The following is a 26,614-nucleotide window of genomic DNA, read 5'->3' as shown; positions in this document are numbered from 1 at the left end:
CTACAACTAAAGTGCGTGTACTGTCACGTGAGCCAACACAAAAGGTCACGTCGGTGAAAATAAAAGTTAAATGCAATTATATGGAATTTATGTTAAACTGCATCATTACACATCCACGCAAGTAGGTTAATTCCACATTAATTCGAAGACGCCATTGACGTGACCGATCTTGTAATACAAAAAGAACTGTAATAACTTAATATGTCACGATTTAAAAAATCGATCCCTATTTTGACGTAAAAACTGTTGCAAATGAATATGGGGTCCAGTAAGGTAAATGCACGAGTGCTGGTCGCTGTCCCAGTAGCCGCCATCTTTAAATTTGTCATTAGTAATAGTTTTGACGGCTGGGTGTCAGCTACTCGATATTAACGTGTCGACCATTCGGAAGTTTACCTTACAGTGTAGGGGTCCCTACTGCATTGTAGGTTGCTTATGGAGCATTATTTGTCATCTTTTGTATTAATCTATCTATTAATATTTTATGTAAGAGTATTTCTCAAAAAGTAATCACGTCAATTTTTTTTTTAATTTTTTATTGTACCATTTTGTCGGCATAGTTTACAAATATCATGGTATATGGTCATTTAACATGATTCAAAAATGTTTCTACGAAGTAACATAAATTAAAAACATTTGTCGCCATTAAAACCCGCCGGACAACTCCATGCACGTTGTAAAGATTAAATGAGCTAATTAATTATGTAACTTATCCTCTATAATCAACTTGATCTTTGTAGGCTTAGATGTTTAACTACTTGAGATGTTAATTTTGTTTCCTTTTCTAGAATGAGCCGTAGTTTAGTAGTTTAAAATGATAATAAAAGAGAACACATAATTTATAATGAATGATTTTACAAACTTCCGTGTTGGATGTAAGGTTGCCAGAACTGAAGACCAAAATAATGAGACAAAGTTGTAAAATATTGGATTTTTTAGCTGGAAAATTTTGAAAACACACGGCATTGTCTTTGGCATTATAAAACTTTTTATCTGAAGATTTTGTTTTCATCTGGACCTCGAGTAAAAGTGTCCAGAAAATCCAGGTAATTTCAGACCATCTGAGTACTTTAATGTTCTAGCTATACTGTAGTGTCTGTAGCTTTTGGTAATTTATCAAAGAGGAGAATTCAGGCGATTGCCGACCATTTGCCAGCTAGTTGGATGTCCTATTTAGTTGTTTTTAGTTTGTATGATTACGGTTTCGATGACGGCGATCCTGACCATATTTTATGTATACCTAAAATTTCATAAAATTTATAAGAAAAAAGAAAAAGAAAGGAAAAACATTCGAACAATAAATAAAATAACAATAATAAATTTTATATTATTTATATCAATCCTTGTCTCGAAAGTTTAGTCTAATGCAGTGGAAACATTCAATGTGAGTCTTGTTTTTTTAAATTTCAGAGTAATATTATCTCGTGATTTATAATTCCATTTCCCGCACGTGGGCGTCGAATCTTACATAATGCTACAGTACCAAAGCACAAAAGAATCGTGTCAAGATGACTGAAACATGTCAGCTAACCACAACCTTTGACTCCGGACAATTAGCCAATGAGAGCCCTGTGATTGTGACAGCTCGTGAAAGGCTATTGGACGACAGTGACAAAACATTGTGACATAAGTGACACGAGACCGCAAGTGGGACTGGAGAAATAATAGTAATTAAAAAGAGAAAATTCTAATGCCTTAATCTTTTGCAAATAAAGATCTGAAAATGTCAAGCGTAGTTCAATAAATGATACATAGTGTCTGTATGCTGACTGTAAGATGGACTATTTATAGGTTTGTACCTGGGTGACCGAGCTCCGCTCGGGTTAAAACTCGGTGACCGGCGTTTTCCCACAGATAAGACCAAGCTAGATCAATTTTTCATCCTCGAAAGCCCCTACATGCCATACTTCATCTTTATCGAAATTGTTGGAGCCGTTTCCGAGATTCTGATTATAATTATTATATTATACTCGCTATTGCAAGGCAGCGGTTGAAATTACAACAAAATGAATATGTGTGTTCATGCACACACAAATCACACAAACCCAATTTTCACCATCTCCTTACACTGAAGCTTTTTGTACTCAACCAGAGATTTTCCTCACATCTTCTTTTTAGATGGAGTCATAATTTATTATACCGGATGTGGCCTGTAATATGAGCAAATAATTAAAACATAGATCATACTCCTCAAACTGATCAGATCAGATTCAGCGACTTTCAAAAAATAATTAGTTTGTAATTTTTATTACACTTTAAAGTTTATTCGAAGTAGCAATGTAAAGCGAAATGCTTGATGATTACACCGTGTCAGTACCTATCTATCTATCTATCTATCTAGTTCAGTTTGACGAGGACGATCTATGTTTTAATTTTTGCTCGTATTACAGGCCACACCCGGTATAGGTAACATAGGTACCTATATACTACTACATTTGACTACTTATTTCCATAATAAATTATCTTGTTTCAAATGATTCATGAATGAAATACAGCGTAGTGTCGCCATTTTCTTTTATAAAGTCGACATTGCAGCAGTCATCTTATAATTGAGATCTAGACATTAAATTGGAGCCAAATAACAGTCTGTGTCTGATTGCATTATGTAATCTGCATGGCTAACAATCTGTCTGTCCGTTCCGTGAGCCAAAAAGCTTTAAACATCCAAGCAACCATTAACATTGACTTCTGCTTATCAAAAACGCAATCGACACCCATTAAATGAATTACAATCGATCGTGACGAAGAAATTCGCAAATATCGATTCATAATGCAATCGATTCGTGCATCGGACTGTTTGGGCATTTTTATCTGTAAAGTGCATCAGAATGCGTTTAAGTTGTAACCATCAGTCGCCCGAAGATGTTATGAAACTAATGAAAGATTCTTATAAACCTAACCTAACTAACAAAACATTGGAAACCCCCGACTTTGTCACTTCAAAGTTCAATCGAAACCGATTTTGATGAAACATGTCTAAGAACCATCGCTAGAAATCCTGCTTTCAAATAAATAAAAAACCGCATTCAAATCGGTCCACCCGTTTAAGAGCTACGGTGCCACAGACCGACACACATAGCAGTCAAACTTATAACTTATAACACCCCTCTTTTTGCGTCGGGGGTTAAAAAAGCTGTTGATAATGCTCAGTTGTAAGCTTGTTTACCTGTTGTTAATTATGTAACAATTTATGTTATAGATAAGCTATAGCCCGAGCCATCGGAGTCTGGACGCCTTGGTCTCTCCTATTACATAACATTGGGCTCAAGACATTGGGTTGAGAGAGGATCGAGCCGTGAAGAGAGCGTGCTTCGGACGACCGAGTGGACGCAAGCCGGTTGGTCGTCCCAGGTACCGCTGGAGGGACGAGGTCCTGAAAGATCTTTTGGACCTGGGGGTCGAAGGCTGGCAAGAGTTGGCTCTAGATCGCAAAGCATGGCGAAATCTGGGGTTGGAGGCCAAGACTTTGGGTTACTTCGCCCAGGTAGTAAGTAAGTAAGTAGGTGATAGGATACAGCATTTGCAACTAAGCGTTAGTGCATGAGCATTGTATCTCACTGAATTGGTAAAATTAAAATAACATCTTTGTATTTTATTCCTCTGTTCCTTTAAACTTACCTATCCATAAGTAGAAACTACTTGAAGAGTGTAGTACAGATTCCAGGTTCGCTTTTGTACGTATTTCTTAATAACAGTTGTAAATAATTCTCAGGTAAACCTACCCGTGAAATATCGAAATCTCGTCAAAGATAATAAAGGTTTATATGTATCCTGTAGCAATTATTTACTTTTTATAAAAGTTAGGAAAGCTGATAGTGTAGGCAAGGTAGACAGGAAAGACCACTGATGGTCAGGCCTAAGTAGTTGTGATGCATCTCCATGTTTTTCTGTCTTCGGCAGCCTTTCATGCTTCGGTGACAGACAGGTCAGTGGAGTCCCACGACCCATCATTCCTTTAGACTAGACACTATCTTCAGCAATGAAAATAAACGAGAGAAAGAATACGATCAAAAGTGACCTCTCAACAAACACATTCAACAAATCTATGTAGAGGCTCTGTCCAAACTTTGTTCACACACTTGACCGTATTTTTCTAGCAAAACCCGCCTTCCGTCCTGTCACCTCTCGAGTGCTATCAACGCGTAGGTTTGTTTTATTACGCAACTGCAAATGCTCGACTTCAAAATTTAAACCGAGGACTTTCAACCCACATGAAAACATTTTAAAACTTCAAGAAATGGCTAACATCGAGATAAGTATTTTAAACCGGCATTCTTTCGAAATAACCTTCTAGATTTAGATGTTATAACTGATTGACATTTTACGTCTACTTGCAAATCTAAATTTTATTGCGTGGGGTTGCTGTCCTTGGCAATACATCGACAAAACCATCCTAACTAGATACTTTTTGCCAAATAAACAGTTCTGTCAACAAATCTGGCTAATACTTCCCAACCAGTGGTCCACGGACCATCAGTGGTCGGCAAGAGCTCAAAATCAAATAAGGTCGGCAAAAGGTACTAAGCTTTAAATGAATGCGCGCTGGTATGCCCCAGCAGCGCGGGTTTTAAACGATGCGCTAGAAAAAAAACGAACAAAATTACAGCTTTTCTTTAAACTTGTCGTCCCTGCTAATGATAATGGAAGCAAAGTGTGCCCTGGTCAAAAAGTAGTGAGAACAAGTGAACTAATATATCAGACATATTATTATGATTCTGTCTATCAACGTCCACTAAGTACAGATATCTTCTGTTAAACATTAGGTACACGTTAGCGACCTTCCTCAAGTGATTGACAAAACGATAAACTTACAACAAGTGTAGTATTCGATTGTCTTATAGATGTAGATGCATAAACAATGCCTTTAGATGGTTGACAGAACAATTTCTTCCTTGCAACAAGTCTAACATTAGTCGTCCATAGGTCACCTAGTCAATTCATAACAGCTTTAAATGTGAAACGACCATGTGCGAATTGTGTTGGTAAGACGCGCTAATACAGTTTGCAAGTTGGTGAATTTAAATTGGCTATCAATTTGGAAAATTGAATTTAAAAATGCATATTTACAGCTCTACTCTAATGAAACTGAATCTTTTAGTAGGCCAAATTAACAAGATAAATAAGTAGGTAACTTGACAAAACGAAGTAAACTGTCTAGTCAAAACAACACACTTTTCAACACGCATTATCGAATCTCGATTATGCAATCTCGTACGAAAAAAATAAATATTATTAAACTCATACAGTCGTAAAGAATTATCAAAATCGGACTATTCTGTAAAAAGTTATGCGTGGTCATGCATTAAAAAATATAGATATACGCGTCGACTTGACAACCTGCTCCGTTTTTTTTGTCGGTTATAAAAGATAGGTACCTCGCTTAAAACCAACCAACAATCTATCAATTTCTTCGATTAAAATCGACCCAGAACGCATTGTGATCAAAGACAAAACGTTAAATTTCACAGTTTAAATTCCATTTAACGTGGAGACCGTGTCTAAACATAGTTTGTTTACATTGCACGCGATTTGCAAGCGTGTCTCCAAGGTGACTCATTATAAACGCAACACTGTAAAAGCTTGTTTTTCATTAAATCTAACTAGTCCAGTTTTGCATTCTCCTCCCTCGTATATTACGAGTGCAACCTAATATTCTGGTCATTCAACCCGACAAAAAGCAGTGTTTGATCACGAGCGCGGCGGTTTGAATGGCTGATGCAAGTATAAGCTATTGTTCTAGAGTTTTTTCTAGTGAAAGACAGTTCAGGTCAAAATATTGACTTTAAGTTCCACTGTCTTATTTCCGTCAGCAGATTATTCAACTCGTAGATTGGCTTAACATTGGGTAACTTTAGGCTACTATGACTTAGCATAGATGTTAGTAATTAATACTTATAATATATAATTGCTAATTATATTATCCGTGGCAAGAGTAAAGTCATGATTGGTTTTTAGGAGTCTTTTAGTATTTTTTTTTATTTCAACTCCAGATTTGTTACTTTTACCAAAAAAACAATCATAATTTGATTGCTTAGTAGCGACATCTCTTGTCTGGGTGAGCGGTTGGTTCCGAAAGAGAGTGACGTCTCTCGATGAGAGCGGAACATAGATGTCGCTAGCATGTAGCGCTAGTGCTACTGTATAAGTAGCGTAGTAGAAATAAGCAATCTGAGATATGTATGCATAGGAAAAATTCGTGTCTAGATTCTTGTCCAGCGGTGGTGTAGGGGTTATAGCACGCAGCACGAATTGCTGAGGACCTGGGTTCGATTCCCAGCGCTGGTCCCTTTTTCTGGTTTTTCTGTGCATCCATGTCTCAGTTTGTATTTTCGATATGGGAACAGTAAAGTAGTTTTCCTTTAATATTATTTTTTAAATAAATGTAACAATATTTTTATTAATCACAAACAACCGTACAAAAAATATTGCATCGATTTTTGCCAAACGGTTAGTTCAGATGTTTATTGTCCAGGCAAATTATAATTTTATTACGCTGTTTTATTGAACTAAACAGTTTATTTTGGAATAAAAGACAACGCACAGATATATGACCCAATTATTTCGAAACTATGTATAGGTAAGCTTGATTTTTTCATTGCATGCTTGTAGTCCCACTTATATGGAAAAGTATTGCAGAAAGTTTGTTGATTACCTCACGTTTTTTGCTGAACGCGAAACCGCTGAACATTCCTTATGCAAATTAGATAGTTGAGTCCCGGGAAGGACATATGCTATAGCAATATGCCTGCAATATGGTATAGGTAAGCTTGATTTTTTCTTTGCATGCTTGTAGTCCCACTTATAATAATATAATAAATGCGAAAGTTTGTAAGTCTGTTTGTTTGTTTGTTACTTCATCACGTCTAAACCGCTGAACCGATTTAGATGAAATTCCGTATACAGATAGTTTGAGTCCCCGGGAAGGACATAGGATAGTTATCCCGGCAAATTTCATAGTTCCAGCGTTATCAAAACCGAATTCTATGCGAACGGAGTCGCGGGTAACAGGCTAGTAGATAATAAAGTCAATAAACTTTTTAGCAGCTTTAATACTGCTCAAATGGCAATATTAGCTAGGCGGCTGTCTATTTATACGTTTTTTTAAATATGATACTAGCTTTTTCCCACGACTCTATCCGCGTAGAATTCATTTATCCTTATCCCGCGAGAACTATGCAATATTCCGGGATAAAAGCTATCTTACGTCCTTTCCCGGGACTAAAACTCCTATATACCGAATTTCATCCAAGTCGGTTCAGCGGTTTGACGTTTGATGAGGTAACAAACAAATAGGCTGTTCACTTAAACTTTCGCATTTATGTTAGTAGGAACAGCGGGATGCATTAAGTGTCATAAAACATTGTCACATCAAGAATTAAATTAAAAAATTTAATTGTGAAAAGTATTTCCTGGAAAAAACACACACACACACACACACACACACACACACACACACACACACACACACACGCACGCACGCACGCACGCACGCACGCACGCATCACAGTTATCAAAGTGTGACAAGTAAGAGATTTTAATTTGTCACGTGATCATAATATAAAATCTTGACTTATTTCTCATGGCCTTATTCGCAAAAGCTAAGTGAGATAAGGCCTCAAGTGCTATCGTGAGAAACAATGCTTACGTAATTATCACCTACGCTACCCTGGAGTCCTTAGCAATTAAGTTATTGAAATTTGACTTTGAAATCAGTCTCAGCAATTTATTATTGTATTTTTGTTTGTTAGTGGTGTAATTAATACTGTGAATAGCATTGCTATTTCAATTCTAAGGGAATGTTTGTAAGCGTGTGTATTTTACTAGATTAAAAGGATTTTACTTTACAATAGTCCAATCTGCCAGGTTTTTCATTTTTTAAATTATTTTTTATTTTTTTGATGTTCTGAAATCGGGAGCTCAAAAGTATTATAACGTTATATAGTTTCAGCATGAGCTATTAGCTTTAATGAGGGCTATCGCGAATGAATTCGCCGCTAGAGGCGCTAGTGTAGCGTGAGGTCTCCGAAATGTCAAATCTCATAGTTTTTGGGTGAGCTACGCGGGTTTATTTATAATTAGAATAAATTTGTGAATATTTTGCAATATCTGAAATTAATTATGGCAAATATGCGTTCCGGGGCAATGAATGTCTGTGTTTTGTCCTTTGTCCTCCCTTTTTCCGAACAAAACGGGGACTTTGCAACACTGTGGCATGCTCGATATTTTTATGCTACGGTTTTAAGGTGTATTAAATATGATTTTAATCTAAACTTTGTTTTCGCGCCCGTAATAACAGACTTTGAAAGCCATACTTAAAAACCTCACGCAACAGTGCGCCATCTAGTGAGACAAAAAACGATAGCCCTCATTGGATACTCGTTGTATTACAATAAATACCAACTTCCATATTTTTTTTGCGGACGCCATTTTGAAATAATAAATGACATATGTCACTCCGACAGTTTTGACAAACCTAATGATACTCGTACTCGTACCATCAGCCAAATATATGGTCAACCACCTTAAAGTTGATAATCGTTTGCATGTCATAAAACAATAATGCCAATAGACGTGTCTGTCAACTTGAAAGTTCGACTCAAATTCGACTTTAGCGACATATTCATTTGATAGGAAGTTCTTTAAAAATTGATAGACCACTTATTTGGCTGATGGTACCTCGTATGTTAAAAACCATCCAGCCATTCAGACTACAGAAACGACTAAAGAGATAGACATACATACTCTCCAAAACACAACCCTCCTTTCGGCAGTCGGGTAATCCCCACTTTTCTTATAATTTGTGTCCCACTCTCGTGATTTACCAATAAATGCGTAAAATCAACACAACAATCAGAGCGCAACAAATGCAAATGGCGTATGACCTCCGACCTTGGCGTAAAAGGTCTTTTCTCTCGTTTCGCTATGCAGAGAATTAGTTTGTTTAATGTCAAATACCTGGTTACTATGCTGTACTGTTCATTTGGTAGGTTTAATTTGACAGCTGCTATTTCAGTACAAAAAGAAAACTTGTGAAAACATCTTCTCCCAAAGTTTAAATTATATTTATTTGTTAATGGAGAACCAACAGCTTATACACTACATAATTATGGAAAAAGCGACATAGAGCCAAATACGGTATCACACAGTAGTAAATTCAAACCGAACCGAATATTAGTAGGATAAGAAGTAGTAATACCAGTGTCACTATTTTCAAAGTAGGACTGTAGATGTTCAATTTTAGAATATACTTACCGTAAAATATCTAAATGCACTCGTTCTCTCCATAATAATCATCATCATCATCATCATATCAGCCAATCGTTTGACATAGGCCTCCCCCTCCCCCATAGATCTCCAGTTGCTTCGGGTAGACGCGGCCTGCATCCACCATGAACCCGTGGCTTTAGGTGATATCTGTCTCGTTGGTGGACGGTCTACGCTGCGCTTGCTGATCCGCGGTCTCCATAGGCGAACTTTTTGGCCCCAACCGCCATCTCCATAAAGGACAACAATATTCCAAACCAATATGTTCACATCTAGACAATAAGCTTTCCCGCTCGTCTCATAAATTTGTCCCTAAACGGGCTTCATCCATCAGTCATCAATTCAAACAAGGCTTGTAGACTATTTGTCTTGATTCCATTAGGAGCCCTAAGTTGCGACCACGTCACTTTAGCTATTATGGTCAAGCCTCCACAGCCATTATATGTTTTACCGCAATGTTTAAGTTTTTTGATATACTTAAACGTAGTCCAAGAGTCGAGTAAGCTCTAAAAATATTGGTATCTATCTAATTTGTTAGCGGCTTATTATTATGATTATTTTATCTTATTTTATTAGTTAGAAAAGGATCATGCGTAGATGAAACCATTGTATGTTTAAGTTTTTAGATTTAGTACTTAAACGTAGTCCAAGAGTCGAGTATCTACTATAAGTTCTAAAAATATTGGTATCTAATTTGTTAGCGGCTTATTATTATGATTATTTTTATCTTATTTTATTATTTTGAGTAGGACCATGCATTAAGCAGCTCTCAGCGATGATTATTTTTTCATTTAATGATATGTACCATCAGCCAAATATGTGGTCTATCACCCTAAAGTTGAAAATCGTTTGCATGTCATAAAACAATAATGCCAATAGACGTGTCTGTCTTGAAAGTTCGATTAGCGACATATTCATTTGATAGGAACTTGTTTAAAAATAGATAGACCACTTATTTGGCTGGTACCAGTACCATAAGCTGAACTATACAGTCTACAATCGACTTTTTGTCTTATACTCGTACGTAGATTATGAGACAAAAAACAACTATAATACATTACTCAAGAGACCAGAAAGCAAGAAGGTACCTAGTTATAACGGACTTCGTACATGGATGGACAAAATAATGACAATATCCATATGGATGGCTCAAGCGACTTAAACCGACGAGACGTGACCAACTGGTAACCTTTTGTCTGTCTGTGGTATGAACGAACGAAATAATACGGTGAGAGCGAATTATTGTTGTTAAAGAAATAATAAACGTTATTTGAAGACGATGTTTTGCTCTAAGTATTATAGTGGCACATAATTTCATCCCTACGTCCACATAGAATCTTGTTATTGTTACTTTGGGCTCCCACACTCGAATAGTCGGCTGCCAACGAGTTTCTGATCGACTTGACTCTTTGGCGCTGCGTAGAGATGTAGCTTCACTGTGCATCCTCTATCGCATGTACAACGAAGAGTGCTCCGAGGAGTTAATCGGGTTGATCCCTGCCGCATCCTTTCGCCACCGACCTACGCGACAACACTTCTATCCTCACCATTTAGATGGTTGGCGGTCCTCTACTGTGCGTTTTTCCAGAAATTTCCTGCCTCGCACAGCAAAACTCTGGAATGAACTATCGCCTGCGGTATTCCCGGACCGATATGACCTTCAAGTTTTCAAGAAAAGAGCGTACTCCTACCTTAAAGGCCGGCAACGCACTTGTGACTCGTCTGGTGTTGCAGGTGTCCATGGGCGACGGTAATTTGCCCCCTATACCATAAAAAAAAACACAAAACTGCGATGCGGCAACGCAGGAACTAACGATGCGAATCGCTGCGATACGACTTCGTGCGGCAAAGCGTTAGTGCAGGTCACCATACCTAATATAATATATGATATTGCACGAATTCGCAGGAATGCGCGATGCGTCCTGCGAGCTCGCAGATTTTTGAGATGCGATGCGAATTACAAGTTAAATACCTACTGCTATCAATGTACGCCATCCTGGAACACGACTGACGTCGCCTGTCACGCTACAAACATCAAACATTTTGCTTTACATTGCCTCTTCGAATAAACTTTTGCAGGTGGTAGGACCTTGTGCAAGGTCCGCCCGGATTGCTACCACCATCTTGCTCGGTAATCCTGCGTGAAGCAGCAGTGCTTGCACTTGTGTTTCGGCGTGGAGAGTAAGAGAGCCGGTGAAATTACTGGCACTAGAGGTATCCCATCTTAGGCATCTGGGCCTGCAACACCCCTGGTGTTGCAGATGTTTATGGGCGGTGCTGATGTTTATGCATGGGCCCACTTGCCCAAGCCCTCTTGATCCAAAAAAAAAATAAAAAAAAACTTAAGTGTAATAAAAATTAAATAAACTAATTATTTTTAAAAGTCGCTGAACTAATGTTGTTCAGTTTTAGGAGTATGATTTATGTTATAATTAATTGCTCATATTACAGGCCACACCCGGTATATCTCTGAACTCAACTGTATCAAAATTACCGATATTATTGCGAGTGAGATTTTATTAATAAAAAAAAAGTCGTTTATTTAAATAAAAAAGTAGTTTTACAAGCAGCGGTTGAGACCTCCTAGTAGGCAAAAAAATACCTGTATCAGGACACCTCGCTCCTCCAATAGTACATTTTGACAGTGTTTTAAATCTTAGACTAGTTTAAAGTATTTAAACGATTTCAATTTACAGTATGTCTATGTATAATCTAACTAACTACTTATAACTAATTGCTTATTGCTTTTAATACATTTATTATCCTATGTGTAGCTCTTGATCTTAACAGATTATGTGTATTGGATTAAAATTAATAGACCATTATAATTCGAAAACTTCCGTTTTACCGGAGATAGGACCAACCTAGATAGACGTTAGCCTCCAACAGTCGAGTTCAAAAACTTGTGTGCAATAATTTGATCACAAATATCTGACACGACTCTATTGTAAATGGCGTAGAAGCGTGTGTGTAAACACCCTACTATCCCTACTTCCCTACTTCCCTACTTAATATTATAAATGCGAAAGTAACTCTGTCTGTCTGTCTGTCTGTCTGTTACGCTTTCACGTCGAAACCACTGAACCGATATTTGATAAATAGGCGGTAGAAGCGATAACCTAGATAGTGTGCTTAAGCTAGTTTTTGATAAAATGTTTGCTCACAAGTTTATGAACTTGGCTGAACATAGCAAATCGAAATCGTCGTGAGAGCCGTCTCTAAGATCCCCGAAATAAATATTAGGGCTTTTACACACCGTGTTTTTTGAACGCGCTATCGACTTGCATTTTTGTACAGATCCAAATGGGATTCCGGGTTTAAAAACGCTTAGTGCAAAGGCTTATTCGTTTAAATGTATCAAACAGATAGATACAAGTTACATGCTACCACATTTCTATTTAATTGTATTATTAAGTCAAATTCTGACACAATTCCAGCTGCATCATGTAATTCATAATTCAAAAATAATCATCATTACATAAACGAACCTGAAATATGACTCAACGATCTTCATAAATGGCTTCAATTTGGATGAGAGATATCATCGCCGAATGCTTTTGATTGATATAAGCCCCCTGAGGCTTTCACGTAACTGTTGAGACCTATTCTGTCCGGCAATTTGTTATCTCGTTAAGATCTTTGATGAAATAGAGGAAGTTAGAAGTGTATGAATATGTAGAGGTGAGAACAGTCCGATAGACAGATGAAATAGTTCATTTTGCTATAATTATAATGAAAGGTTTTTATTAAACACAGTGATCATCTGATTGCGGATAATCGTGATGGTAAAGTGGCCATTTATAGTATCTTTTCCTTCTTATTTAAGAGTTACACTCTTGTCGGTGTAGCCGTTGAATGACTCTCCACTCAAAGCTGCCTCCTTGCACGACATGACGGCTACCTTCTCTTTTATTTGCTTTGTATAACCTATTCTTTGTCTCCCTCTTTTTCGCTTCTTTTCCACTTTTCCTTCTAAGATGACATTTATGAACTCATCATGGTATAAGATGAGAAGATGGCCAATCATTTCCCCTCTCCGATTCTCTATTGTTTCTATTAGTCTTCTCTTCTCTTACACTTCATCCAAAACCTCTTCAGTGGTGACTTTTTTTATCCAACTAATATTTTCTCCATTCTTCGCTAGCTAGCACCACATTTCGAAGTCATAGTATAAAACAGGATTTTTATAAAAATAAATGTTTTTTGGGGTAGGATGGTCGGAGGGAACGTGGTTGCAGTTGCGTTAACAGGTATCTGTGAAATTTAGTCATGTAACCATGTACATAATTTTGAACTTACTTTGTTTTGCTAGCTTTCATAGCTAAATTTTAGTATAAATTTTATTTTGAAAAAAATACTTTCTGCCAAGTTTCTTGCGGCGCATTCTTCTTAGCAATGATGGTTTTTCCGAAAGGACTGGACGGGGTGGTTGTAAAAAAGCCCCTCGTTTTTTTTTTTTTTTTACTTTTCACGTTTTACGTCTCGAATAAGACTTATCTAAACAGAAACAAATTCAGTACAAATATGATCGTAACCTCTCACCTTTCACTGTTGTTGAGTTATGGCCGATTTGTACAAACGTTCGTGTTGAAATGCGTTACATGATTGAATTGTGGCAGATGTAATGTGCTATTAGTTACCGCCATTACATTGAAGCGTTAGGTAATGGAGGACCATGGGGGGTTAATTTGGGACTATGGTTAGTGGTTAGAACTGACTGACCGGCCGGCTACAAGGACCACTATGTTTATATTGAACACTGTTGCTATGCCGATCGCTTAATCATAAAGCATGTTTACCTCTGTCAACGGTTACTTGGATTCAATGAACTACAAAACTTTTGCTTTGCTTCTCTGTTACCAAGGAAGTAGAAGATAGATTGGGGCCTTTCTTTAGTTAGATTTAATTTAGTTGGTATTAAGTTTCTAAGCTAGGTATTTAATTTATAGTTAAGTTTTACTTATGGTTAATTTTTCTTAATATATGTATTCTTAGTCTAATGAAAGAAGATAGGTAGGAAGATATAAAGATATATTTATTACCTTCTGAAAAATGCATCATAAACACATGTCATATAATTTCAAGAAATTCACAAAAGCATCGTCAAATGTATACAAATAAAATTGTGTATAACAGGAATAAAAATGCAATAAAATATTAACCAAAAATTAAAATACCTTGTACGTATTTATATTAAACAATATACTCATAAATAAATACTTTGATTTGAAATTTCGTTGAAAGTAGAACGATAAATAGATTTCAACAGTATAAATATCTGAACATAATTGTTGCGTTTGACATATAATTTTGCGCAGAATTTAAAAGGTTAAATTTTATCTGTGACATTGCTACGAATAGAAAAACAAATTTTTATCTAACGATCGGAATAACAGCAATATTTATCAAACCTGATTGATCTAAGAACTAGGCACCTACTAACTCCTAATAAATAAGAGACATAACTTATATTTATAATTTCTATAGATATTCAATACAATAATATATTAATATATTCTGAATGACTATTGATTAAGTTTTTTTTTCGCTATTTAGGCAAGGATATCGAAGAACCATCTAAACCAGCCAATTTTTCATATTCATAATAATTGATCATAAATAAATCATTTTTTTTAATTAAACAGATAATAGCAAAGTGTAAATAGTTGGATAAATTGTAATGATTTTAAATTGTTAATAATATACCAGCTAAAATGTAGTATGTACGTACCTGAAAAGGTAGGGTCTGGTGATACTCTATTTTCATGTATTATAATCTGCAAATGTAACCCATGTCCCACATACATCGAATAAAATTATTATTATGAAATAAATATTTAATTTCCAAAGTTGTCGACTGCAAAGCTCGAATTTAAGAAATGTTTTCCTTCTAAGATTATTATAATAAATTACTCGCTTTATCGACACAGCCCTACATACTACGAGTATATATGGTTTGGAAAAGAAAAGTAAAAAAAACTAGTACCTATTAACGGTCTCTGAGCTTACCCGCGGACAGGCAGACATACAGACGGACAGACATGGCGAAACTATAAGGGTTCCTAGTTGACTACGGAATCCTAAAAACGTAAGTATTGAAAAAAAACTTCTCTGCTGACTGTCCTAAACATAAACTACACGTACCCTAAACGTACATATCCTTAAAAAAAATTAAGACAATTACTAAAAGTGGGCAAAATGTAAATCAAACAAAACTGTCGACTATAAACCCCCACCTCCTATTTACGAGACGAGCTTTAGCTTAAATTCTTAAAATTTGAATCAGTAGGTAGGTACTTACTTTATGAGAGGTACTTACTTTATACGCTGTTTTTAGGATGATTATTATTACGCACTGCTGCCACTATTAACCGCCATGGCACAGACGTAAACAACTTGTTTATTAACAAGTAATTAAACAGACGATAACCTACCGGTTATCTTTATTCTTAAACAAGATTGGTCCCACAATATTGACGAGATGGTCGCACTCTTTTCATTATAATTTTATTCATAAACAAAACATATAAATACATATAAAATTGTGGCCATATTTTAGCCCTTTTATTTTTTTACAAAGTTTCCAAAGGTATTTGTGTGTTATATATAACTATATACGATTCCATTCGACACCAACTTTTTTATGTAAAGTCTTATCTCAAATTAAAGCACTGTTACCTAAGAAATATCGCGCGGCTATCCAAGTGAATTAAATAATTAATAGTTTAATACGTCGTACGTTTGCTTGGATTACGTCGTAATTTTTTTTTTTTTATTTATTTTTTAATTGGCTCGTATAAGTGACAATGAACAGCAGTGCCCTTAGTGTAAGTTTTCGGTTATAAAATACGTCTCGATCGCGTTCGCGTTAAAATCTCAATTTGTATGGAAACACGAACATCGCAAACGTTCCGCTAGAGGCGCTGTTCGTGTTTCCATATAAATTGAGATTTTAACGCGAACGCGATCGGGACGTATTTTGTAACCGAAAACTTACACTAAAGGTACAGGGCTACTACGAAACTCGAAAATCGAAGTTCGTATCGTGCCGTCCCTCTCGCTCTCGTATTAAATAGTATAAGTGTCAGAGGGACCGCACGACACGAACTTCGAGTTGCAGGCCATAATTATAGCAGAAAGAGAACAGAGAACTGATTCCATTGTAGACGAAGAGATCATGAATGGAGACCACGGATCTGCAAACGCAGGGACTCGTTCACCAACGAGATGGATGGATGACCTGGTTAAAGTCGCGGGTTCACGATGGATGCAGGCCGCTTCCAACCGAAGCAACTGGAGGTCTATGGGGGAGGCCTATGTCCAACAGTGGACGTCCTACGGCTGAGATGATGACGAACCAAATTATTAATATTATTGGGGAAAAACCCTCAGCCAAAATTGAACTGACAAGCTTTAAACCCTTTTCAACTCTATCCGAACGAAGCTAAAATTCAAACTCTGAAGTACATTTACCTCTAATTTTACTTCTAATGTCTTGTTTACATTCGCATACATCAAATCCAGCCAAAAAATATAATGACAGTCCAAAAAACTCTGTAATTACTATGGTAAAGGCACCAGACTGCCTAAACGGCCAATTTGAGACGTAAAATACCGATTCGCGCGTGCGACCTTTCCGCGGCATCGTTTGGATCTTCCATTCCATTACATTTGGAGCGAGGATCTTATCTTTAACTACGGCCTAAATTATGTTTACAAGGTTAGAATCGTGTTGCCCGTACTTAAAACCTTTTAGGCAGGACTAGCCAGCCGATTATTGGAAGCTAATTTGCGGAAACAATTGGGAAGGTACCTTAAGTTTTCTGGTATGGTCCATATTATAGGTAAACACAATTTATTAACCAAAGATAAATGCTGGTCTTATTTTTCTGGTTTTTCTGTGCATCTATATTATATAGATATTCATCGATAGTAGACTTATAATGTAGCTCACCCCTGCAGTTAGATTTTTTTTTCACTTTCCGTTTTTTTGTAAATTAAATTGAAACTTTATTTCGGCAAACCACACGTTTCCGACCTCTTGTTTTTAATCAAACAAACCAAGGCACAAAACCTATTAATCTCACGAAACATGTGGTTTGCCGAAATAAAGTTTCAATTTGTTTTAAAAAAAAAAAACAAAAAATGAGTACAGTGAATTGTGAAGTGAATTTGTGATCTGAATTAAACGATTTTTTTTTAAGAATCTTTCTACAGGAGTGAGCTACACTATAAGTCTTGTAAGGTGGAACGAAACGTAATGAGTGAAAGAGACAGAATGAGAGAAAATACTGACGAATGAGCGCGTGCTCCTGAGAAGAAGAGCTACGAAATAGCCCGAAACATGTCGAGCTAAACTGGGTTTAAAACGTGAGTTATCCGTTACAATATCATTTAATATGAGTGAGTCTCACGGTAGTTTAATGTAGGAACACAGTTGAAATTTTCACAGATTATGTACGACGCGGTATGACTAATGGCCGCTATAGCTTTAACAACAAACCCTTTATGTTTTTGCTTATGTGTGTGGCCTTTTTTTTAATCTGCTGTTTTTGTTTATGTTCATTGTATTTGTAAGTATTTTTAGTGTGGCAATAAATGATTATTATTATTATAAATACTAAAAACAGAATAAAATAAATATTTAAGGGGCTCCCATTCAATAAAAGTGATTTTTTCGGCGTTTTTTGCTTGATATTAATAACGGTAACAGGTAGACGCTTGAAATATTCACGGAATATTTAGTCGTAAAATAAATAATTAAAATAAAATAAATATTTAAGGGAGCCCCATAGATACAACAAACGTGTTTTTTTATTGCTAATGTCTAATGTGTGTTTTTTTGTCTAAGTTTGCCACGAATAAATGTTTTATTTCTTTCTTTCCTAGTGTTGTACAACCTGACCTCCTTACGAATAGTTCCTGGCGTGCTCGACTGTCGCCCTCGGCGTTCCGGCTCACTTCCTATAATTAGTTTCCTAGACTATTTATTACTATAGCAAATTGGTAAAAGTAATAAGCCTCTACCCGCGGCTTCGTTCGTGTGTACTATTTGGTCTTGCCAGTTGGGTGAAAACTCCAGGATTTTACGAAAATCCGATGGAAACTCTCAAAAATTCCATCACTCCTAGACTTAGGAATTTTCGTATTACAGTCGAGTTCATAAAGTTGTGAGCAACAATTTGATCAAAATTATCTGAACACGCTTCTACGTCGTTCAGATATGGTGATCAAATTGTTGCACATGAACTCGACTGTACATCGGTTCTGAAATAATTCCGATCCGAATTCCACGATGCCTTTCATTAAATGGCGCGTTGAATGTGTTAAAATATAAAGTTGTGCTGAATACCTATTTGTGATGTCATTCATTAAATAAAGCTGCAAATCTATTTTGAAAAAACAAGCCTTGTTGAAATTCTAGCCCAATTCCCCAAATGGTTTTTTTTCGAAATGATGGATTTTTGACCAAAATATTCATTTGATAGGAACTTGTTTAAAAATTGATAGACCACTTATTTGGCTGATGGTACCTATCCAAAATGACCCAAAAAAGATTTTGGTCGCGCAATGGGTTAAATTATAATTCCGTCCAGCCACACACTAAACTTTACATTTTCATGTTAGTAGGAATTGTAGAACTGTACATTATTTTTAAGGTTGTACCTTGTTTCACAGACAACATTTTAATAGAATTTCGTTTCGCAGACATTTTTTATGATATTATCGTTTCATAGAATAATCAATACGCAGAACACTTACTTCGAAGAAATTTAAATCAATGATTTTTGTTAGAAATAAAATTAATTTTTAACAATTTCATATTAGAGAATAACAAATCAAATATTCTTTATTCTCATGTTATTTAGTTACTATAAAATTACTACCAAGAAAACATTCAATTCGTTATCTGGTGAGGTCGCAGTTCTAACCTAACCTAATTTTCTGGAAGCAAGTCTTTTCTAACGGGGTCGCTGTTCTAACCTAACCTACTTTTTTGGTTGCGATTTCTGACCTATTCTAACGTATTATACCGAACAAACAATATTGGTTAAAAAATAATTCTATAGTTTAATAAGTTTGTCAAATAAAAAAAATAGATTATAAAATTAATTTAATGGTTTTTCTAATAAATATGTTTCATTAAAGTAAATAGTCGATGAAACAATAATATTCGAAGAAAAATACAAGGACCAAATATTCTATCAGACATTTTCTGCGAAACGAAATTCTGCAAAATTTCTGTCTGCGAAAGAAGGGAACACCTATTTTAAAACTTATATAATACTAGCTGATGCCAATGGTTTTGCATCCGTAGAAAATTAATTAACATAACCATAAAAACTTTTGTTGACTGTACTTGCATTGTCACCCAAACTACATTTGCATACCAAATTTCAAGTCGATGCTATTAACCGTTGAAGAGTTTCGTCCTACGGAGACGATCCTGGCTGGACTACCAGGATGTCACTACTAGATTATTTTATTTTCAGGCGATTTACTTACATAAGTATTCCAAATTTCAAGTCAATCTGACTACTGGAAGTTGGTCAAATTTAACTTGCAAGATTTGATTACAGACAGACACAGACAACGGGACAGGTGATACTAAATTAAATTTTGAAAAAACTAGTAGTTTCCTATCCCGTGGGAATCGTTAAAAATCTAGTGCACTATGACATAATATGACACAATTTTTAAATATCTGACTCGAGTGGCAGAGGTTAGTCAGTATAGAAGATAAACATGCGAGTAAACATATCGATAAATAACTGATTTATTACTCCATGTAAATTGTTTGTAGGTAAAACATAATCATATATTTATTTTTGCTGGTTGAAATCTATTTAAGCGTGTACTTATGTAAAATAAATTAAAGTTTTTCTCCAGTCTACAAGTTATAAAGTTACCTATCTTACGTTTCCGTTTACTTTCGGTTTCTATTTAAAAAAAGTAAAAGCTATCTCACCTGCCCTTGCGAAGCGATCACAGCAAAACAAAAACACACCAGTGTTGCAACCACCAACGAAAACCGATATCCACCCATGTTGTCACTTATCACTTTCAGTCTCAAATACTACAATACCATACCCACTGCCCCCTCAAAAACAATGGAGGTTTCTTGTATCTAATAAGCGGAAAATAAATTGATAAGGATAATTAACGAAATTATCTGCGGAGATACAATGCGTGGTAAAAAACTGTCATTATCTTTGAACCGCACATTCACTTAAATCTATCTACCTTTTGAAGATAATTAATAGGTATACAAATTTCGTCAGCACAAAAAACCGATTAAAAAAGTAAGATTCAATCGGTAGCTTCACTAGAAACGTCACAATTGCTGTTCGTAATTTAAAGTTCGTTTTTTTCGTGTTCGATTCGCTGTCAATTCAAATTAGGAACGCGCGCGCATCTTACGGCGTTGTTCGTAAGACTGGCTGGCATTTGCGCTAGTGTTGTGCCAACTAGTGCTGCGCCCCTCTATCCTGGACGTCCTTGATCGATACTATGTTTCTCGATTTATGGATTAGCATTCATTGTAAATTTGAGAGTTCATAAGTCAGCAGTTGCGCGCCGGAGCGGGTGCAATAATGCGGTTTTAGTTGTTTACATTTTGCATGGCATGGGTAGTATGACCGACCAGCAGAGGCGGCCTTCGGGGGTGGCGAACAGGGCAATCGCCCAGGGCCTCCTTCTTGCAGGGGCCTCGCGCAACAACCCAAGCAAATTTTAAAAATATAGACTTTTACTACGAGTATACTTTCGCATCACATACTTTTCACGAAGGACAAAGGGTCTCGCAAAGACCTGCCGACCGGAGCCTCGCAATGAGTAAGGCCGGGCAGGTTATGAAGAAATCTATTTTTCTTAGATCTAATATTTTTGATGTTTAAATCAAAATTGTGTGCTTAATCAATGTGTTATGTGGTTGGTTAATAATTAAATGAAAAAAATTAATCAATTGCAGTAAAACCATGAAAATAATTTTTTTATGATCAAGCACAAGAAAAGAAAAAATAGTCAGCACTATAGGTGAGGTGGCTCGTATAGTTCAAGCTGTGAAAATTATAAATTTCAAAGTATTGGATTTCAATTTCCGACACGGTAAAATTTTGTAATATTCAACCATTCAAAAAAAAAAAAATAACCGACAAAGAAAAGTCCAATAGTTAATACTATTTTATATGTTTTAAATTATAAATTACACAATACCTGTTATCGAATAGAAAAACAATTTTTAGCTACCTTTACAAATAACAAAGTTATAATATGTTTGAAATTCAAGATTAGACAGAGCTGGACGTACTGGCAGTAGCGCCACGCTGGTAGAAAATTGCTATAGAGAAAAGGTTTGAGAAAGAGACAGGTAAATATTTTCCAACACTTACAACCAAACCATTTTCATACCATTTAAATTTTCATATCTAAATTTTATAGATAAAGATATGGCCAAATAGTTCAAATACCGTATTATCGCAGTTGCTAAAAATGTTCACTAGCCGATTCTCGTGAAACTCTCGAAATACAACCTGTAGAGGAGAACAGACATACGTACTAAGGCATATTTTTTCCCACGCTGAAACCGAGACGCATCGCTTGCGCTTCGCGCTCGTTCGTTTAAAAAATCGCTTTGGAATGGTGAATTATACTCACTCAAAAAACTCTATACCTATTCGATATTTCAGTAAAACTCCTGGATGTGCCAGAATAGTTTCTGATTGTTAATCAAATAAGTTCCCGTGTATTGTTCGCCACGCCACGACCATGGAATCCTATCCCGCACGAGCTCGACATATTCTTGGACAGATTTTTTCGTTTTTCCATTGATTATAGTGGTCATAATTCTAACAATGATCGATTATTTGCTCACGTAAGACGTGGGTTAACAGCTGCCGCAGTTTTAGAACATGTGAACATTGTTTGTTCAATACGTTTTGACCTCACGTCACTGATGTTTCTAAAATTATGTAACGCTTCTGTATACGCTTAAACTACTTACTTAATACATGAGCAAACAATGCCATGCACGCGTATACAAGTACATTATTGCCCGGGCTTGGAAGTAGGCAATTGTTGGCTGATTGGAAACGGACGAGCTTAAAAAAATCGAAAATGGAGACAACAAATAAACATAAAAGAAAAATTTAAATGATATAGGTACTTATACGTATACATCTCGTATTAAGAAAAAAAACTCTATCTTCGATGTCATTTCAAGAGGAAAAACAGATAAAATACGTTGTCATTACTAGCAACTTTTTTATAAAGTGTTGTGCCTTAACTTTGTATTGATTAATTAGAGCTATACTACACATCTGAATAGTTCGGTGTATCAGACCCCCCTTCCCCTCCTCCCCCTTCCTCCTTTACCACTCCCCCCTTTTAGGCCAGCAACGCGCTTGCAGTCCTAATAATGCTGGCGGCGGTCATCACTTACCATCAGGTGACCCGCATGCTCGTTTGCCAGATATTTGACATAAAAAAACAGATATTTTAAATTATTTTATTTTCGAATGACCGTCAATAATAAAATAATAAATAAATAAAAAATCACAGAAATTGGTCCCGACTGTTGAAGTTATAGTTACATATTCTAGACTACTAGATAGACTCGTTTTTCTTTATTTCTTTCCTAACAGGCTGCATAAAAAAGTTACAAAGATATTTTTACTGTCATTGCTACATTTTTCCCACGTGCGTCTGACAAGACAATACATTCCTCCGTATGTCCATAATAACCATATGCGTGCACGCAGGTGCTGTTACATTATACGTGAATGACGTGAATTATACGAATAAAAGGTTGTTACAGTTTATGTGAGCTTATAAGTTTATAACAGCATCTCAGGATTATTATGGTAACAAAAGGCTTGTAGAGATTAGATACGTAATGTTGATTATAATATTGTTTCTAAAACAGCCTTCGGATAGTTAACCTAACTGAATTGATGACTAACAAGAGTAAACGTCGATTCAGATTAAACAATATAAGTCGAAAATACAAACTGAGACATGAATGCACAGAAAAACCAGAAAAAGAGACCAGCGCTGGGAATCGAACCCAGGTCCTATGCATACATATCTCAGGTTGCTTTTTTTCAGCAGCACTAGCGACATCTATGTTCAGCTCTCATCGAGAGACGTCACATTCTTTTGATATGTATGCATAGGAAAAATTCGTGTCTAGATTCCTGTCCAGCGGTGGTGTAGGGGTTATAGCACGCAGCACGGATTGCTGAGCATCTGGGTTCGATTCCCAGCTCTGGTCTCTTTTTATGGTTTTTCTGTGCATCCATGTCTCAGTTTGTATTTCGATATGGTTTCACGGGATACCCGTAAAAGTAACAAATTTGGAGTTGAAATAAAAAATACAAAAAGACTCCAAACAGCCAATCATAATATTACTTAAAAAAGTGACCTTCTGTATGTAGTCTAGCAACATGAAATGTATCATGTAACTATTATTTCGAGAGGTTCAATTGTGTTCAGACTCAAATTTTCAGTTATAAAATTAGAAATATATCGTTTATTGTTTTTAAGTTGGATATTATCACTGAAACTTGTGGTAAATACATTTTATTCTATTTTATCTTTTTTTCCACAGTAACTTAAATTTTCTGCACAAAAGTCAGTTACGTGGGCAGGTTCGGATTATCCCTGATTACTTTTGTAGTATAAAATACAAGGCAAGGTATGAAAAACTTGGTTTAAAACATGGATTAATGTTATAATATGATAAATGCATGCAAAAAAAAAATTAGGACATTGATAAGACTATTTTTTTCTACAATTCCCGTTGTTCAAATTCACCATCATTTTTGGCATAGATATTTTACAAAAAAAAGAGGACAAGGCTCCTGTAAATCCTTTTTTAACTATAAGCAACTTTGAAAATAAGACTGCGTCAATATAACGTATAATGTTTATCGCAAGTCATTTTTTATCTATAATTAATGTAATAAAGGTTCAGTTAGATTGCGTCAAAGATCAGCGTCATTTTCGTTACTTTGCGAGTTGTGAGTATGGTAAATAATTATGGTTTCTTTCATGGTGCTGTGTCATTCAATAGATTTTAAGTGCTTCAAACCTATAGGTTGGATGCAGAAAAAAAAATCTTTTCATTTCGTGGTCCATGGGACGTGTACTCTAAAAAAATGTTTTTTTGTTTGTATTAGGTATACCATTATATCGGCATAGTTTACATAATATATATTCGTGCAAAATTACAGCTTTCTAGCATTGATAGTCCCTGAGCAAAGCCGCGGACGGACAGACAGACAGACAGACATGGCGAAACTATAACAGATTCAATAATCGAAAAATCGTTTAGGCAACCCCCCAATAGTTTTAAAAGACCTAAGTATCCAACGATATCCCACACTATAGGGTTAGTCGAGAAAAAAAATCACCCCTAAGATACGTCTAATGGGAGGTACCTACCCTAAATTTATTTTTTATTTTACCACTTTGTCGCCGTGACTGATATGTATATTCATGCCAAATTACAGTTTTCTAGTACTAACGATCTCTGAGCTTAGCCGTGGATGGCCAGACATGGCGAAACTATTAAGGTTCCTAGTTGACTACGGAACCCTAAAAATGTTGTAGCTACAAGAATGACTCGTTTTAAGATACTAATATTATAAATCGTTCGAGACCGAAACTAATAAGCTGATTAGGAATATGCTAAAAATTGAGTTATTTTGATAAAGGTGCGATAATTGATTGTGAATCAGTGATAGCTAAATGCAGTCTTAGCTTTGGTGAAAACAACGAGTTTGGTAGAGCCGCTACATTATAATCGATTACTTTATTGACGGCAAGGTTCAGCGTGAGACGAACCTACCAGTAGTTGAACAAAATGGTGAACGAAATCCAATTGGAAGATGAGGCGATGGTGCCGAACAAACCTGTGGACCTGGACACTATCCTGACGCAGGAGCTGGGGCAGTTCGGCCGCTACCAGATCCTCACGCTGCTGCTGACCTCGCTGCCCATCATATTTGCATCTTTCGCTTCAGTAGAGTACATCTTCACTACAGGCCGAATACCCACCAGGTGAAAGTTGACCATTTAAAAACCAACAATGTATATTTTTGACCCCCGATGCAAAAAGAGGGGTGTTCTAAAGTTGACCGCTATGTGTGTCTGTATGTATGTGTGTCTGTGTGTGTGTGTCTGTCTGTATGTGTCTGTGGCACCGTAGCTCTTAAACGGGTGAACCGATGAATGCGTTTTTCTCCAATATATTCGGAAAAGTCCGCCTAATTATCGCAAAATTAAACATAGTACGTGAAGTTCTTCGTTATACTTAATTGAATATATTATAAATTTTGTTTTATTTTCTCGCATTATTGGAGTTAAAGCACAGTACAGGTTGCCTCATTTGGATCGGTCAGTATGGGAAAGTCTGAAACTAAAAGACATTATTAAGATTTGTTCTTAGTAACCATGTCATCGATTTTAGTAACAAGAAAAACCACGTTCATACATGAAAAAAAATCATTTGTACTCAGTTAGGGAATCGAATCGGTCCTTTTGAAAAATTGAACGTACAATATTTCTATGTGGATATCGGTAGTGTAGTATTTCATATTCTTTGATAATGTATAGTAGTTTATTTTTCAAAAACGTCTGGGTTCGATTTTTGAGCTGATTACAGTTTTTTCTTAATGTACGAATGCAGTTTTTCTTGTTATTAAAATCGATTATTTGGTTCCTAAGAACATATCTTCGTATGTCTTATAGTTTCAGTCTTTCCCACACTGACCGATCTAAATGACCCACTCTGTATGTGCCTCAGCGGGAATGGCAATTCGTGGATTCGTATGTATAGACAGACTCAGCTACGCTTAGTCCGTCAAACTCTACCCATCCACGAATTGCTTTTTCCCGGCCGGTAATAAATAATGTACTAATATTAATCAAAAGATCACAGTACCTTAGCATCCGGCTCAGTTTCCAAGGCACTTCTTAAGAAACATTAATTTGACCATAGGATCGAGTTTGCGTAACATGAATATTAGCGGAAGCAACGTGTACCACACCGCACTCAACCCAACTAATAGATTCAAAAGCAAGATACGTAATACGAGTCTGTGGCCCTGACGCATAGATTCCTATTGCTGTATTATCTATTCCAGATGTCTGATCCCAGAGTGCGACGGCCCTACTCCGGAGTTCTCTCCGCCTTGGAAGCCAAACGCGATCCCGCGGTCGGGCGGCTCCTTCGACAACTGCGCGCGCTTCGCCAACAGCTCGGAGACCAACGCCGCTCCAACACCTGCCCCGCCCGGCTCTTCGACACCAGCCGCACTGAGGAGTGCCAGGAATACGTCTACGAGCA

The 26,614-nt window shown here is 36.3% G+C and overlaps 1 protein-coding gene and 1 pseudogene across 2 annotated transcripts in view; one reads left to right on the top strand and one right to left on the bottom strand.

The window, feature by feature from the left end:
* js (jiangshi) overlaps nucleotides 1-26,614 on the bottom strand; it is a 141,444-nt gene that overhangs the window by 92,952 nt on the left and 21,878 nt on the right. The window contains exon 1 of one of the 2 annotated variants that reach the window (XM_074099635.1): nucleotides 20,234-20,708. The exons of the other annotated variant lie outside the window; for it this stretch is intronic. Coding sequence (XP_073955736.1) covers nucleotides 20,234-20,311 — 78 coding nt within the window. The 5' untranslated portion in view covers nucleotides 20,312-20,708. Of the gene's footprint in view, nucleotides 1-20,233; nucleotides 20,709-26,614 lie in introns of those variants that run through there. 2 annotated transcript variants of the gene reach the window in all.
* LOC141436515 (uncharacterized) overlaps nucleotides 25,033-26,614 on the top strand; it is a 15,450-nt pseudogene continuing 13,868 nt past the window's right edge.

The sequence above is a fragment of the Choristoneura fumiferana genome, chromosome 16, assembly GCF_025370935.1.
Source record: "Choristoneura fumiferana chromosome 16, NRCan_CFum_1, whole genome shotgun sequence".
Taxonomy (NCBI): domain Eukaryota; kingdom Metazoa; phylum Arthropoda; class Insecta; order Lepidoptera; family Tortricidae; genus Choristoneura; species Choristoneura fumiferana.
The sequence above is the reverse complement of the archived record's forward strand: the minus strand, read 5'-3'. Positions and strand labels throughout refer to the sequence as shown.